At 43.5% G+C, this 16,192-nt stretch overlaps 1 protein-coding gene across 1 annotated transcript; it reads right to left on the minus strand.

The window, feature by feature from the left end:
• Positions 1–5,957: 5,957 nt before the first annotated feature.
• Positions 5,958–6,923, minus strand: LOC130025039 (olfactory receptor 2AT4-like). The gene has a single exon (XM_056115880.1). The coding sequence runs from the start codon at positions 6,921–6,923 to the stop codon at positions 5,958–5,960; it is 966 nt and encodes a 321-aa protein (XP_055971855.1).
• Between the last annotated feature and the right edge of the window lie 9,269 nt (positions 6,924–16,192).

Raw genomic sequence — 16,192 nt, forward strand, 5'->3', positions numbered from 1 at the left:
GGGCAGGACACTTGCCTTGCATGCAACCTACCTGGGTTCAATCCCATATGGTCTCCAAAGTCCTCTAGAAGTGCACCCTGAGCACAGAGCCAGGAGTCAGCCCTGAGCACTCACTATGTATGTCAAACTTTTGTTTTTTATTTATTTCCAGTAGATTCTAGTTTTGGACTTTTTAAAAATGTTTTTGGTAGCACTGTTCTCCCATTATTCATCAATTTGTTCGAGTGGGCCCAGTAACGTCTCCATTGTAAGATTTGTTGTTACTGTGTTTGGCATATGGAATATGTCACGGGTAGCTTGCCAGACTTTTCCGTGCAGGCGAGGTACTCTGGGTAGCTTGCCGGGCTCTCCGAGAGGGGCGGAGGAATTGAACCCGGCTCAGCCGGGTCAACTTGCGTGCAAGGCAAATGCCCTACCTGCTGCGCTATCGCCCCAGCCGAAAGTTTCTGGTAATAGTGAATAAAGTTTCTCTGAACATATGTACATAAGTATATCTTGGGATCCCGCTTTCAGTTCCTAAAGTGGAATTGATGAATCAAGTGACAATTCCAGATTAAATTTTATTAGGATTCCCACACTGTTTTTCACAGAGGTGATGCCATTTTTTAAGGTGCATATATTTTCCCCATATCTTGATCGGTCCTTTTTTATTTTACTAGTTTTTATAACAGCTATTTTCATGAGTGTGAGCTGGTTTTAATTTGTTTTCTCTGATAGTTAAAATAGGTTGAGCATCTTGTTATGTCCTTATTCAGTTTTTGTATATCTTCTTTAGAAAAATTTCTAAATATTCTAAATCTCTTTTCCCATTTTGATTTGAATTGGGTTATTTGGTTATTTTTATTTTTAAATTGTCAAACTTTATATATTCTGGAGGAATCCCTTATTAGCTATATATTTTGTAAGTATTTTATTTTTATGCTTTGGGATTTTTTTCTCTCTTTGATGCATAAAAAATGAAAACTTTTCAAAATTTGGGAAATACAGAGACTACCAGTGAGCAAGTGACGCTTCAGGTGAAAATTAGTAATATTAGGCCCGAGTGATAGTACTACAGGTAGAGTATTTGCCTTTCATGTGACTGACCTGGGTTCAAACCCTCAAGCCCCTCCAGGAGTAATTCCTGAACACAGATGATGGAGTAAGCCCTGAGCACTGCTGATCTGGCCCCAGCATGCTCCAAAATAAAAGCAGTAATATTGTTATTGTTATTCTTCCATGTATACTTATGAGAAAATTCAGGAGTCACAAGGGAGTAGTGAGTGGGGATAGAATTAATCTGGGATTTCATCTCACTGCAGTTAATCCTCCATGTGGAACATTCAAGGTTCCACCTAAAAAAAGGAAGTGAAGAGAAAAGAAAGTACAAGACTTCTCCAGGGACACAGAAAACTGAAGCCCTTGAACTGAAAATGAGACAGTTCTAAAGAGAAGCTGCATGAAACAGAACATCTGTAGCAATCGGGGGATATTTTGGAAGCTTACTGAGTGGTGTTGGAGTGTAGAGTGAAAAAATAATGTACATCTTTAGGATGAATTCTACTAGCATATTGAACTCAGAGGCAGTGCAACTGCATTAGGTTAAAGTCTAATAATTGAACTCAGAGGCAGTGCAGCTTGAGTTCAAAACATAGTCCTTGACCTGGTTGTATCCCTTGTATCACCTGGTTCTCTGAGCTCTGCCTGGAACAGCATCCAAGGAATCCCAAGCATGACACAGCCCTCCCTGACTCCCACCAATCAAATTAACTTAGAACGGAATTGCCTCTAATCATATAAGCTCATTAATGGCCATGATCAGAGACTCAAAAATAAATCTTGGAAGAGAGCAGCATACTGCAGAGATGTGTCTGGACCCCAAAATCACCATCCAGTTTAAAATTTAACTCCAGATCCAGCACCCTATTTAAAATTTTAGAATTTCTGGAGTGCTTGGTCACTTTTGCAGCCATGCAACATCTCATGCTTTATGCCACTGATATACCAACAGTAGCACAACACATTTGGTGGGCGTAAAGTAGAAGGAACCAATCTTGATAAAAAAATATATGTATATCTCTCTCTATATATTAGCACACAAGGTAAACCTGTAACAGCATATTAATGATCTCTTCCACAAGGCCTTAAAGGCTCCAAGGTGAGATACAACAATTTTCACACACTTTCCTCAATGAAAAAACCTTTTTAGATAATTTTTAGTGGATTATTTATAAGAAGGGCTGGAGCAATAGCACAGCGATGGGGCATCTGCCTTGTGCGCAGCCGGCCTGGCCGAGCTGGGTTCGATTCCTCTGCCCCTCTTGGAGAGCCCGGCAAGTTACAGAGAGTATCTTGCCCGCATGGCAAAGCCTAGCAAGCTACCTGTGACGTATTCAATATGCCAAACACAGCAACAACAAGTCTCAAAATGGAGATGTTACTGGGTCCGCTTGAGCAACGGGAGGACAGTGCTACAGTGCTATTAATAACAAGCATTGCAAAATAAATCATTTAGCATATGCCTTTGGGGCAGACTTAGTTGGTGGTAGGAAAATTTAAAATAATGTGCAAAGGTGTAATGGTGGTGGGATTGGTGTGGAAATATCGAATGTATTAAATTATTTTTAACAACTATATAAAAATAAAATTTACAAAAGAGAATAAAAATTAAGGAAAAAAATTAACTTAGACCTTGGGTTCTATTGAGGTCTAGATGTCAGTTTCAAGACTGTGGAATAGAAGTGTTGCTGGTTGGATAAGGTTTCAAGAAAAAAACAGGAGTCTCAACTCCAGTAAGCAAGGAACTCAGACCCCTTACATCACTCAGCTCTAAGAAGCCCTTTCTGTCTGGAGCAGAAATTCCATGACAGATGAAAGCTGAATCTAGGAATAAAATATTTCCTATGTTGAATGGTATCATAAAATCATTTATCCATCCCTTTGGGTTTTTGTGCAATGAGAAAGTGGCTTGAGTTTGTGCCTTAGTTGACAAAATCTTGAATTCTACAAGTAGAAAAAGAACTTTTAGTGATGAGCCAGAGATAAAAAAAATAATAATCTGTCATTACATATGTTCAATATATCCCTACCTGGACAAATTCGAGAGGTATTTAGGAGGAAAATTGGCAGAGGAAAAGGGATTTGAGACTGGGTTGGTCACTGAAGTCAAAAGGAAGAATATCTTGGACTGTTTTGGGTAAGGAATAGAAGCCCTGTATACCAAAGTATAGAGAGTCTACTGTGGATAAGGACACACTTGTCTACTTAGCTCTCACTTGACATGAATGTGAATCCTATGGCATTTCTGAGACTGGAGACTGTAATGCTTTAGTGCCAACATAGGTTTGGGAAGGGAAACCCTGGTCTAAATATAAGCTAGAGAAAGAGCATGCCTGCCGCTGCTCCTGGGTGGGTGGTCACAGGCCAGCTGAGGGTGAAAGACAACCAAAGGAACAGGTGCCACCAGACGGTTGGTAATCGGTGGCCATTTATTCAAGTCTCACAGTGTCAGTTATAGAAAAATCATGAAGGGTTGGGGGTAGCAATTACACATAGATGAGGCTGAACAATATCATAAGCAATGAATAGATGTAAACTTCCTTCAGGGGAAGTTTTCCTAGGAGATACTCAAGGAGAAAAATCTCATCTAAGGGCTCAGTACTCTAGATTCCTGCTAGGACATCCACCCAAGAGTGGAATTCCATCTAAGTATGTATTGCTTTCTCCTTTCCTGGGCTAGTATCCGTTTAAACCGTCATCTTAAGTTTACTTCTTAGTAATATTTCTAGTCATTTTGTATGGACACATAAGAGATATTAAGCTTAAAGGGTGAATCTTCCTGGGAACATCTCACTATATATCCCAGACTACAGTCCTCAGGCTAGTTTAGTCTTTCCTAACCCCAGCAGGGTCCTTATTCAGTTACTTCTTTTTGAGTCATGACAGAGTTTGCTCCATGATCATGCATTTTAAGTTATTATACTTTTTGTGGCACTTAGCCTGTCCCTTTTCAATACCAGGGTAGCTTTTGGCTTGCTCTGGGTCCATCCTTGTTCCTCACTAGGACCCCCTTTTGGGGTGTTAGGAACTAAGGGCAAATGAGGCTTAAGTCACGTAAATATGACAGATGCCCAGGAATAAATATTATTTGGAGTCAGTTAACTCCCAAGTTATAAAAATCATAGCTTTAACTGTATTCCTGTGTCTATACAAAAAGGCCATTGCTGTAAAATAACTTTGCAATGGACATAAAGGAAAGAGAAAAGCAATATTTTACTTACACTTACAAAATCCAGAGCCCTCAGAAATCTTCACAAGTCACAGCCTGATTTGGGGATAAAAGATATTAACAGAGAGGGGAAGTAGAGCCAAAGGTGAGGTTAAAGATCAACACAGAGGATTGAAAGTGCCTGCTGGAATCGGATGTGCCTCGGGAGCACTGTGGTGGGAGTCACTCAATAAACCTAAGTTCCCTGCGGGGCAAGAAAGGGAAAAATGATGTTATTTCTTAAAATGCTTAGAACTGTAATCCATGCCCTTTTAAAAGATAAATTGTTGTGAGATGCCACGCTTGGTGGTGCTTAGGTGAAGCAGGGTTAGTAAGGAGCCACAGCCCCAATCCCTTGTATACTTTAATGATCCTACTGTTTATAAAAGTTTGCTTCTGGGGCTGGAGAGATAGCACAGCGGGTAGGGCATTTGCCTTGCACGCCGCTGACCCGAGTTCAATTCCCAGCATCCCATATGGCTCCCTGAGCACCGCCAGGAGTAACTCCTGAGTGCAGAGCCAGGAATAACCCCTGTGCATCGCCAGGTGTGACCAAAAAGGGAAAAAAAAGTTTGCTTCTAACTACCAAAGGCAAACTTCCTGAGTGGCTAGTGTTGAACTGTTGGTAGTTGCAGTGACTTTTCAGGAAACAAAGATGAAGATGGTCGGCATTTTAGATGTTTCCTTTGAAGTTAATTTCTAAACTCTATTTTATCAGAGCAGTGGGTGGGCTCACAGCAACACATCAGTAGACCTGGAGATGGTTAGAAATTTTGGAATATGAGATACAAGGGAAAAGATAGAATTTCCAAGTCAAACATATTGACTTTCTGGGAATCAGTGATTTTTTTTTTTATTACTTGAATTAGGACCAGGAATGTGTTTCGGTGACAGAACATCTGCCTTGCATGTGTGGGGGCCTGGGTTCCATCCCTGCCACTGCAAAACCAGAAAAAAAAAGGAGAAAATTATTTCCATTGAATTAATGGAAATAAGACCACAGTTGCAATCAGCCCTGTAAAATTAGGTATTCACTGCATAGAATTTGATTAGCAATTCCCTTTTGTAAATAAGGAAAGAAAAGTACTGTTTATGACAATGGGAGAAGGTCTGGGACAGTATTTTGAAAATCACTGTTCTAATTCTGACTCACTCCCTTTTTTCTCTACTGTTATTGTATTTGTGAGTAGATGAAGTTAAACCCAATTAAGGTGAATTTTGAAACTTTTTAAAATTCTCTCTAAAATAAATGTTAGGGTCCGAGATATAATACATGGGGTAAGGCACTTGACTCTCACATGGCTGATCCTGAATTCATCCTTGATATAGCACAGGGGCCCCTGAGTATTGCCAGAAGTGATCGTTGAGGACAGAACCAGGAGTAAGTCCTGATCATGGCCAGGTGTGTCCCAAACCTCACTACCCATTAACAATAAAAATAAAAGATAAGCCAATTTTATTTGTTTATTTATTTATTTAGCTTTTTGGGTCACACCTGGCGATGCACAGGGCTTACTCCTGCCTCATGCACTCAGGAATTACTCCCAGCGGTGCTTGGGGGACCATATGGGATGCTGGGAATCGAACCTGGGTTGGCTGCATGCAAGGCAAACACCCTACCTGAGGTGCTATCACTCCAGCCCTAAGATAAGCTAATTTTAATATGAAAGCAGAAACCCAACAACAAAACCAAAGCATCTAAACCCATAAATCAGGGTTTCCCAGAGGGTCTTGGGTTCAGGGAACATGTAATTTTGGTGATAGCTGCTTTGACATCCTTGTTCCTCAGGGTGTAGATGAGGGGGTTGAGGACAGGTGTGAGAATGGCATACACCACGTTGCCCAGGATGTGGAAGTCGAGCGGCAGGTCAGCCCTGTAGGCCACATAGGAGATGGCGATGGATGAATAGTAGGTGCCAACCACCAGGAGGTGAGAGGTGCAGGTGGAGAATGCTTTGGAGCGTCCCTCTCGGGAGTTGATGCGGAGCACTGAGGCCAGGATGCGGGCGTAGGAGAGAAGCACCAGGAGAAGGGGCAGGAAGGACACTGTCATGGCGATGCAGAAGCCCATGAAGGTCTGCGGTGTGGTGTCTGAGCAGGAGGCCTGGACCACAGCCAAGTGGTCACAGAAGCAGTGGTAGATGTGGGCGATGCTGTCAAAAGCCATGTGGGAGGTCTGCACCACGGCAGGGATGGGCAGGAGGAGGGCCGTGAGCCAGGCGCTGGCTGCCAGAGCAGTGTTGTTTTGGGGGGTCATGTGGACAGGGTAGTGCAGTGGGCGGCAGATAGCCACGTAACGGTCGTAGGCCATGACCACCAGGATGAAGGCTTCGGAGCAGGAGAAGCTGTGGAAGAGGTACATCTGCAGGAAGCAGGCGGGGAAGCTGAGAAAGCGGTCCCCCAGCAAGAGAAGGGACAACATCTTGGGGACAGTAGTCGTGGTAAAAAGAATGTCCAGGGCTGAGAGGTTGAGCAGGAAGTAGTACATGGGCTTGTGCAGGCTGGGCTCTGCCACCACGGCCACCAGGATGAGTGCATTGCCCACCAGAATGAGCAGGTAGAGGAAGAGGAAAATGAAGAAGACAGGGAGGAAGAGGGATGAGGGCAGAGAAGGGAGGCCCACCAGGTAGAAGGTCGTTGAGGAGGCTTTGGATTCATTACAGGCTGTTTTCTCCATCCTCAATTAGGCTGGGCACATCTGGGGACCAGGCATCTCTGAAAAACAGAACAAGCCAGGGCGAAAGTCACATTGTAGGCACCGTATAATTAGTGTAAGGGCATTCATTTGCAACCAAGATGGGTTGTGTCTTCATTTCATCCTAGAACTTCTCCTTTCCTTTCTTAATCAAGCATGGGTAGAGCGCCCATGATATATGCTGGGTAGGCAATCTGAACAAGACAGAGAAGGTTGCCAACCTCAGGCGTGGAAATGCTAGCAGTGAGGAAAAGCACCAAGCAATGGCTCATGTACGGATTTCATGGTCAGTGTTGGATAATCTGGAAGAATGCCCACGGGTTGACTTCTCTATGCCCCAGGCCATCTTAGGTGGTAGTGGGGAGTGTGGTGCTGATCAGATTTTTTAAACCAGGCCCCTATATTCTTTTAACATTTGATTTAAATAAGTAAATGATGGTTGGAGGGCTCACTCATGATGGTAGATGAGTGCTGAAAGTAAACTATGGACCAAACATGATGGCTGCTTAGTGCCTATATTGCAAACCATAACAACCAAAAGGAGAGAGAGAAGTAAAAGGGAATGTGTCTGTCACAGAGGCAGGAGGAGGGAGGGAATGGGGGTGGTGGGAGGGACACTGGGAACATTGGTGGTGGAGAATGGGCACTGGTGGAGGGATGGGTACTCGAACATTTTTTATTGAAATGTAATCACGAAAATTTGTAAGTCTGTAACTGAATCTCATGGTGATTCACTAAAATTTAAAAAATAAAAATAAAAGTTTTCCACAAGCAATGTCTTTGTCATCACATTGCTAGGGAGGGCTGATTTCTCTGAGGCTTTCAGCTACACACCACCCACCCCCACACCAGCAATTATTAACCAAAAAATGGCTCCTTTCTCTGGTTCACTTGGCACCGTGGGTCTACTAGCCTCCTCTAAGCAGAGGCCCCTGTTTCCTGTCTCTGGGCTTGAAGCTCTTTTCAGTTTGTCACATCACACCAAAAGATGCTTTTGGTGGGAAGAGTCAGTCATTTCCTACTAGAGTCCCAATGTCCAGGGGATTTTGCCACATTCAGTAACAAGAAAGAATCCAAGACAGTGTGATGGTTACCCCGCTGGGCCCACATCCCTGCAGGGGTTGGTTCTTACTCCAGTGGCATACCTTGTTGGCCTCTGAAACCCACAACACAGAAAGCTCCCCTAGTCCCTAATTAGAAGTTACCTGGGAAGGCTTGGGGGCATTGTTGATAGAGAGGAACTTTCTGGAAACTGACTTGCAGTTACTACCTAAAAGTAAAGACCTCTTTCTAGTGCGGGGCCACACATATACCCCCGAGCATGGCTGGGTGTAGTTCCAGTAGTTCACAGATCCTACAGGAAGTGGTCTCTAACTAATAAAAACCAAATAAAAGCAAACAAACCAAGGGAGTGAGAGAACAACTCAGGCTTGGGAGAAATATTGTTCACCCCTCACTGTGAACAGGTCCCTAAGATTCCCAGCAAGTTCATGTTGATACTGGGGTCACTGCTTTGGCGAGCAGACGTTTCCGTGAACAGTTGCTCATGATATCCCTAGAGTACCTCTGATCTTTCTTCCTTCCCATACTTCCTCTTTCGCCCAAAATGACCAATGTAAAAGTTGGGGGAAAAGGCTCTAGTTTTTAACTGCAAGCCAACATCCCCCAAAGGTGAAAGACTGCACCTAAAAAGATAAAGTTTTCCCAGATGTTAATGGGGGCTCATTACATGGCGAACCCAGAATCCTTTATTTTAGTCCCTGTTTACTGAAGGATCCAGGACTTCAGATGTCCAGAGGAGAAAGCAGCAGAGGCTTTCTGTTTCCCGTTCAGTTTCATTAATAACATTAGACAAATCTACAAATAGTAGATTTTTCATCTGAGTCTCTACTTGGTGAGCACTGAATTAAGAACTGACGCTTGACCATGTTAACCTGCCTTTGAAATGTTCCTAGCACCTAGCAGAAGAGAATAACTTTTGTGCAAAATTGAGAGGCATATCTCTTAGTATAACTGAACTTCATTCCTACAAGTTTAGTCAGTGGATTTTTTCTCATACCTAAAGGGATTCTGGGGCTGGATTGATGGTACAGTGGGTAGGGGCTTTGCCTCGCATGTATAACCTGGGCTGCATTCCTGGTAACCTCTAGGGTTCCCCCAACCTCACCAGGAGTTATCCCTGAGGGCAGAAGCAGGAGTAAGCCCTGAGCATTGCCAAGTATAATGCTAAAAGAAAACAAAACAAAGGAACAAAAAAAAAAAAAACCCAAAACTGAATATTTCTGTTCTCAGAGAGGTATTTATGCAGGACATATCTGGATGAGGCCAAATAAGGAGGTTTGAGGGGCAGAGGCAGAGGATCAAAGATCATTATTTCCGGCTGCCCCCACTTCTTTCTTTCTCTGTCCTTGCAGACAGAGGGAGAGGTGGCCCATGGTAGAGCTGGATTATCACAGGTGACCAGGCATATTCTGGGTCTCTGCAGATCAAAGGCACTGGGAACGCTTTCTGAAAGAATTGAACATCAGCTACTTCAAACTCCAAACAGCCATCACAGGGAAGGAAGCACCAAAGACGGCTGTTCTTGCTTGCGTTTATTTTATAGCGTAGGATTCTTGTTTTATTTCGAATTTCATACTACATCTGAGCAATGCAGCCCTGGACTCCTGTTGCCCAGAGTTCAGAACCAGCCCCCGCAACCTCTCTATGGAGACCAGTCCCTGTGACAGTTACAGGGCTGCAGAAGGGGACAAATAAGAAGGAAAATCATCATTATCACCCCAACATGCCATCCGCTTCATCACCTGCACCCCCCCACTTCCGTAAAATGAGAAACAGTCCCCACCTCTGGTCACAGCTGATGATGGGGAGAACAGAGGCTGCACCCCACCTGGAAACCCGAGTCCCAATGCCTGGCCCAGCTCCAGCCCCCACTGGCTTGACGTTGGGTCCTGAGCCTTGGTGTGGTGAGGGGCTTGGAGAAAGAAGAGCCATGAGTGGTTTCTAACGCAAAGAACCTGTTTCATAGCGTCCCCTCGGGGTCCGCAGGCAGAGTGGATGTCACCTAGTAGCAGACCCTCAGAGGCAGGGAGCCAGTTTCTCACCTAACAAGCTCCATGGCAGGCCAGGATCTTCCCTTCATCAGGTGAGCCATCATGGTTAAATGTTTGGACCTGTGAACACTAAAGACAGGGTTTCCCTGCCCTGTCCTCCTGTCTCGAGCTTTGGACCCTGGAAAGGTCACACGCCCCAGGTGATTGTGAGTCTTTACGGAGAATGCCAAGACACAGCTTGCCCAGGAGTCTGGCCCATGGAAGAGCTCCAGGTGCCATCATTCCTGCTGGCATCAGTCTGGCTTTCTTGTGGAAAGCCTTCACTCAGATTCCCTGAATCATGCCCTGCCACCCCCAGGACCTGTCAGTATCCACAGGCCAAGGTACCCAGCTAACCCTTACTCTGGGTCCCTGCTTCTTGTTTATACCCAGTCAGTCTTCTTGATCCCTTGTCTCCCTGTTCTTGGGTCCCTATCCTAGCTCACTCTGCCTTGGTTCATCCTTAGTTCTACTCACCTGGTAAGCTGGTCCACACTGGTGCCTCCTGTACTGCCTCCCTGCAAAGGGTTATTGGAGTTTGAGCCATGGTTTATTCAACCGAGTGCCACCTTTCAGCAGGCCTCCTGGGGTATTTTCCTCAGATAACAAGATGGTGCTCCTATGGGGCTCTATACCCACAATGCCTCAGAGATCAACATCTTGGCATTGCCTAGAGCATATAACTGGGCGGGGGGAATGAGAATAGAGTTTGTCCCTGAATTTTTTTCATAATGAGAGGAGACTCATTAACCATCCTCAAGGGCTCAGCACTTTATGCCAATGTTGCAGCTTTCGTTCTCATTGTGAGTCTGACTAAAATTAGGGCATGGATCATCTTGTTCACCTAGCTTTGCCTGCTCTTGCTGATTTAGGGGGAGCTTTGTTCCTACCAGAAATATACTTTGGAAAAGAGTTGTAGCACTGCACTGTAGTACTGTCCTTCCGTTGTTCATCGATTTGCTAGAGCGGGAACCAGTAACATCTCACAACAAATTGTGAGACTTGTTGTTACAGTTTTTGGCATATGCAGGCAAAGCTAGCTTGGCAGATACCAAGAAGTGGAATCACTGATTCATATAAAACTTTTATTCTTACAGGGCCAGAGAGAAAGCACAGCAGATGGGGCACTTTCCTTGCTCTCAGCTGACTGAAATTCAATCCCCAGCACTCTATGGTCCCCCAAACCCTGCCAGGAGTAATCCCTAAAATCAGAGGAGTAAGTGTTCAGCACTGACACCCCACTCCCTGCAAAATTTCTGTGCTATATTTTTTTAAAAAAAATTCTGCACTAAGTTTTATTATTTCTTTCTTCCTGCCTGGTTTGAGCTCCTTTTTTGGGCTCCATTTTCTAAGATCTTATGCTGTAAAATCAAGTTATTTATGTGGGCCCTTTCTTCCTTCCTGATGAATGCTTGCAGAGCTATAAACTTTCCTCTTAACGCTGCTTTTGCTGGTCCCACAAGTTCTGATAGCTCATGTCCTCATTCTTGTTTGTTTCCAGGAATCTTTTGATGTCTTTTTTGATTTGATTTTCTCTCTAACCCACTGGTTGTTGAGTAGTGAGCTGTTTCATTTACAGGTGTTTGATTTGACTCTCCATTTTTATGTGTGATTAATATCTATTTTCAGTGCATCGTGGTCTAAAAAGATAGTTGATACAATTTCCATCTTCTTGATTTTCTGAAGGTATGTTTTGTGGCCCAGCACGTGGTCTGTCTTGGAGAATGTCCCATGTGCACTGGAGAAGAATGTGTATTCAGCTTTGGGGGGATGCAAAGCCCTGCATATATCTACCAGTGCTCTCTTTCTTTCCTTTATTCTTCAAAGCCAATATTTTTTTTTGCTGAGTTTTAGTCCCGTTGGTCTATCAAGAGGTGAGAAAGTGGTGTTGAAATCTCCAACTACTATTATGTTGCTGCCAGTGTCCTCCTTGAAGTATATCAGCAGTTGTTTTAGGTAGTTTTCTGGTTCCTCGTTGTGCGTGTATTACTTTTAGGAGTGTAATTTCTTCCTGATGTACATATTTCTTGATTATTAAGAAATATCCTTCATGGTTCTTTCTAACAAATGTCCTTCACGGTTCTTTCTAACCTTTTTCAGTCTGAAATCTATGTTGTTGGATTACTAGTATCACCCAGGCCTTTTTGAAGAAATTGTTTGCTTGAAGAATTGTTTTCCAGCCTTTGACTTTGATTTTAATTTTACTTTTTGAGAAGTCTCCAAACTGTTTTCCATAGAGGCTGAACAAGGTGACATTCCCACTAATAGTAAATAAGAGTGACTTTTTCACCACATCTCTACCAACACTGGTTGTTTCTAGTTTTTCTGATTTGTGTCACTGGTATGAGAATTATACAGCCATTTTCATTTGCATTTTATAAATATTAAATGATGACAAGCACTTTTAATATACCTACTGATTATCCATGTCTTCTTTGAGGAAGTGTCTACGCATTTCCTCTCCCCATTTCGGGGTGGGGTTATTGATTTAGGTGCTGTTGAGATCAGCAAGTGCTTTATACACTTTGGATATTAGCCCTTTGTCAGATGTACTCAGTGTCAGTAATTCTCACATTCAAAAATATCCCATTCAAATATTCTCTGCCATTCAGTATAGAGGGTTGTTTATTATTTTTTTAAATTTTAGGTACTACAATTTACAGTACTGTTAGCAATGGGGCTTCATGCATACACACCAATACTGCAACTGCCACCAGAGTGTCCACTTCCCCCCACTATTGTCTCAGTGTCCCTCCTCACACCCCTATGCCTGTGACACTGCAGGGGTAAAGTCAGTTCTGTAGACCATTTCTCAGATTCTGTTGACTTTGGCTATTTGTTCTTTCCGTACTGTATTTCCTTATGTATCAAATGAGAGTTTCTCCCCTTTGACTGATTTCTTTTAGCATGATACTCTTCAGATGCATCCATGTAACAGCAAATTATATGATTTCCTTGATCACTTGATCACTTGACATCCTGTTACTCATGGATCCGTTTGAGTGGGCGCCAGTAACGTCTCCATTTGTCCCTGTTGCGTGCTAGTGTAGCCCAATGGCGTCTGCTCATTCTAGGAACACGGACAGCCTCAAACTGATGATTCAGGGTCTTGATGAAGAAGTCTGACAATCTCATAGGTGGGCAGACACGCAATCTTTTGACGTCCCGTGGAATGATCCTCTGCCTGCTCCCAGCAGCCTGGCAGACCTTCATTACCTCCACTACCTCCACTATTCAGCCACCACCACGCTCCAGGAGGCTTTCCAGAGCGCGCGGGGCACATCATCAAACAGTTAATACAAAATTATGGCACCATATTTGATGGAGTTCAAATATGGCTTGAACCATGGGAACACCTGCAAGGATGATTAGAGGTCCTAAAAGCCTCTATCCCTCTTGGAGAGCCTGGCAAGCTACCGAAAGTGTCCCGCCCACACGGCAGAGCCTGGCAAGCTATCCGTGGTGTGTCCAATATGCCAAAACCAGTAAATACAATGGTCTCATTCCCCTGACCCTGAAAGAGCCCCCAATACGGCAATGTTAAGAAGGATGAGGAAGGAGAGGCTGATAAAGTCTCAGGGCTGAACTAGGCTACCAAAACAAAGAAGGACAAAAATAACTGTACTTTCAATGCATGTACGCTGGCATCGGATGCATCCATCGAGGACCTGATGGCGCAATCGCAAGATCAAGTATGACATTACTGGTCTGACCGAGATGAGAAGGCATCAATCATCTCACACCATTTTCGACATTGGGGAAGAACTGTTCCTCGGAACATGCGACAAAAGAGGCGCCAGTGGTGTTGGTGTCCTTGTCAACACAAACTTGGCCATAAATATTGATTCATTCGAATGCCTAACAACCTGAATCGGACAATTACACTTAAATAGATGTGGCTCACTGCTGGCAATTTCTATCTTTGTTGTCTATGCACCAACATCCAATTATGATGAAGGAGAAATCGAGAAGTTCTACACAGAGCTGGAGAAGTTTTATAAAGAAGACCACACCTTCTACAAGATCATTGTTGGTGATTTTAATGCCAAGATAGGACTGAGATGATCAGCCAAAGAACTCCACATTGGGACTCATGGCCTGGAATGGAACGAACAGGGTGAGAGACTGTCTGAGTTCATCATGTCGACCAAGACCATCCATGGTAACTCACAATTCCAGAAGGTCGAATGTAAACATTGGATATGGCAGTCTTCCAGTGGATGGTTCCACAATGAAATTAGCCACATCATATTCAATTGACAGTCTTGCCTGACTGATGTCGCTGTTGTTCCAAAATTCCAAATGGGATCAGACCACTGTCTCCTTCGTGCAAAATTCTACTTCACAGAGCAGGGAAAAAGGGCTGCAAAGTTTAAGAAGAGAACTCCCAGAACAACCACCAACTGGGAGCTCTTTGGCACTATTGTGGCAACATGGGAAGATGTCGTCGTTGACAACGTTGACAAGGAATACGATTGACTAGTTCAGCATCTCCATGATTGTGCGAAGAATGCTGAGAGAGAGATAGCCACAAAAAGATGCCTGTCTTCGAAAACTCTCGAGCTCATTTGCCAATGTGGCTTGGCACAAGCCTCAGGCAACCACAAGCAAATGTCCAAGCTCGCAAAGCAGTGCAGAGAAGCGATAAAGGAAGACCTCAAAGAGAGAAGAACAGCAGTGCTGGCAGATGAGGCAGAAGCTGGGAAAAGCATTTGCAACGCCCACCTGTCCTTCGCCAACTACAAGACCAAGATGACTGCCCTCCAATGTCCTGATGGATCTATCACATCTTCCAGAAAGGCAATGGAGAAGATTATCCATGACTTCTACTCGGATCTCTTCAATAGCCACGTCTGCCTGCCCACATACCAAATTCCGCAGGATGGATATGTAGTTCCCAAAGTTCTCCCTTCCAAAATTCGACACACCATTTCATTGGTAAAGAAGCAAACAGACAAGTTCAGACCTGAACACCTGAAGAACGTGCCGTCATTACTCATCAATGATGTCCTTAAAAATTTTTAAATTGAGCTCCCATTTGACCCAGCAATAGCACTCCTGGGAATATATCCCAGAGAGGCAAAAATGTATAGTCGAAGTGACATCTGCACTTGTTCATTGCAGCACTCTTTACAATAGCCAGAAACTGGAAGAAACCTAAATGCCCAAGAACAGATGACTGGTTAAAGAAACTTTGGTACATCTACACAATGGAGTACTATGTAGCTGTTAGAAAAGATGAAGTCATAAAATTTACATACAAGTGGTACAACATGGAAAGTAACATGCTAAGTGAAATGAGTCAGAAAGAGAGGGAGAGACACAGAAAGATTGCATTTGTCTGGGGAACATAAAGCAACAAAATAGGAGACTAACACCCAAGAGTGGCCGAGATTAGTACCAGGAGGTTTGCTCCATGGCTTAGAGGCCAGCCACACATGCTAGGGAAAAAGGAACTCAGATAGAGAAGGGAGCACCAAATAAAGGGTGTTGGGAGGATCCTCCCAGGATGGGAGATGCATGCTGAAAGTAGACTATAGACCAAACATGGTTGCCACTCAATGCCTCTTTTGCAGACCACAACACCCAAAAGGAGAGAGAGAACACAGGGGATTGCCCTGCCACAGAGACAGGGGGGGATGGGGGGATGGGGTGGGGGGATATTATCCATGGTGGTGGAAAATGGGCACTGGTGGAGGGATGGGTATCTGATCATTGTATAATCGAAACCCAAGCACAAAAAATTGTAAATCTACAACTGTAAAAAAAAAAATTCAATGTCATGGATATTAAGCACTGAACATCTGTTGTATGGCGACTTAAATACAGTTAACACTATTGATCTTAAAATGATTAATATGGAAAATTTATGATAAGTGTTTGGAGCTGTAATTGATTAACCTGGAATATGAAGATATCAGAGTAAATGATTATATTTTAGTGAACACATCTAAGCGAGGTATTTCAGTTAGCGCTCATACACTTTAATGATGATCTTAATTTCCTTTTATAAACTTTATTGTACTACTTTATTTCTAACAGGCATTTCCTCTTACAGCATTTTATGCCTATTTTTATTGGCAATATCTTATTGATCTCGGTTGGTCATCTCATCACTTAGCATACTGTATGACGAAGGAATGCCAAAGATACTTAACA

The sequence above is a fragment of the Sorex fumeus genome, unplaced genomic scaffold (genome assembly GCF_029834395.1).
Source record: "Sorex fumeus unplaced genomic scaffold, SorFum_2.1 ptg000030l, whole genome shotgun sequence".
Classification (NCBI taxonomy): Eukaryota; Metazoa; Chordata; class Mammalia; order Eulipotyphla; family Soricidae; genus Sorex; species Sorex fumeus.

What these genes read in the sequence shown, in the direction of transcription:
- LOC130025039 (XM_056115880.1), bottom strand. Translation starts at nt 6,923, where the DNA reads ATGGAGAAAACAGCCTGTAATGAATCCAAAGCCTCCTCAACGACCTTC.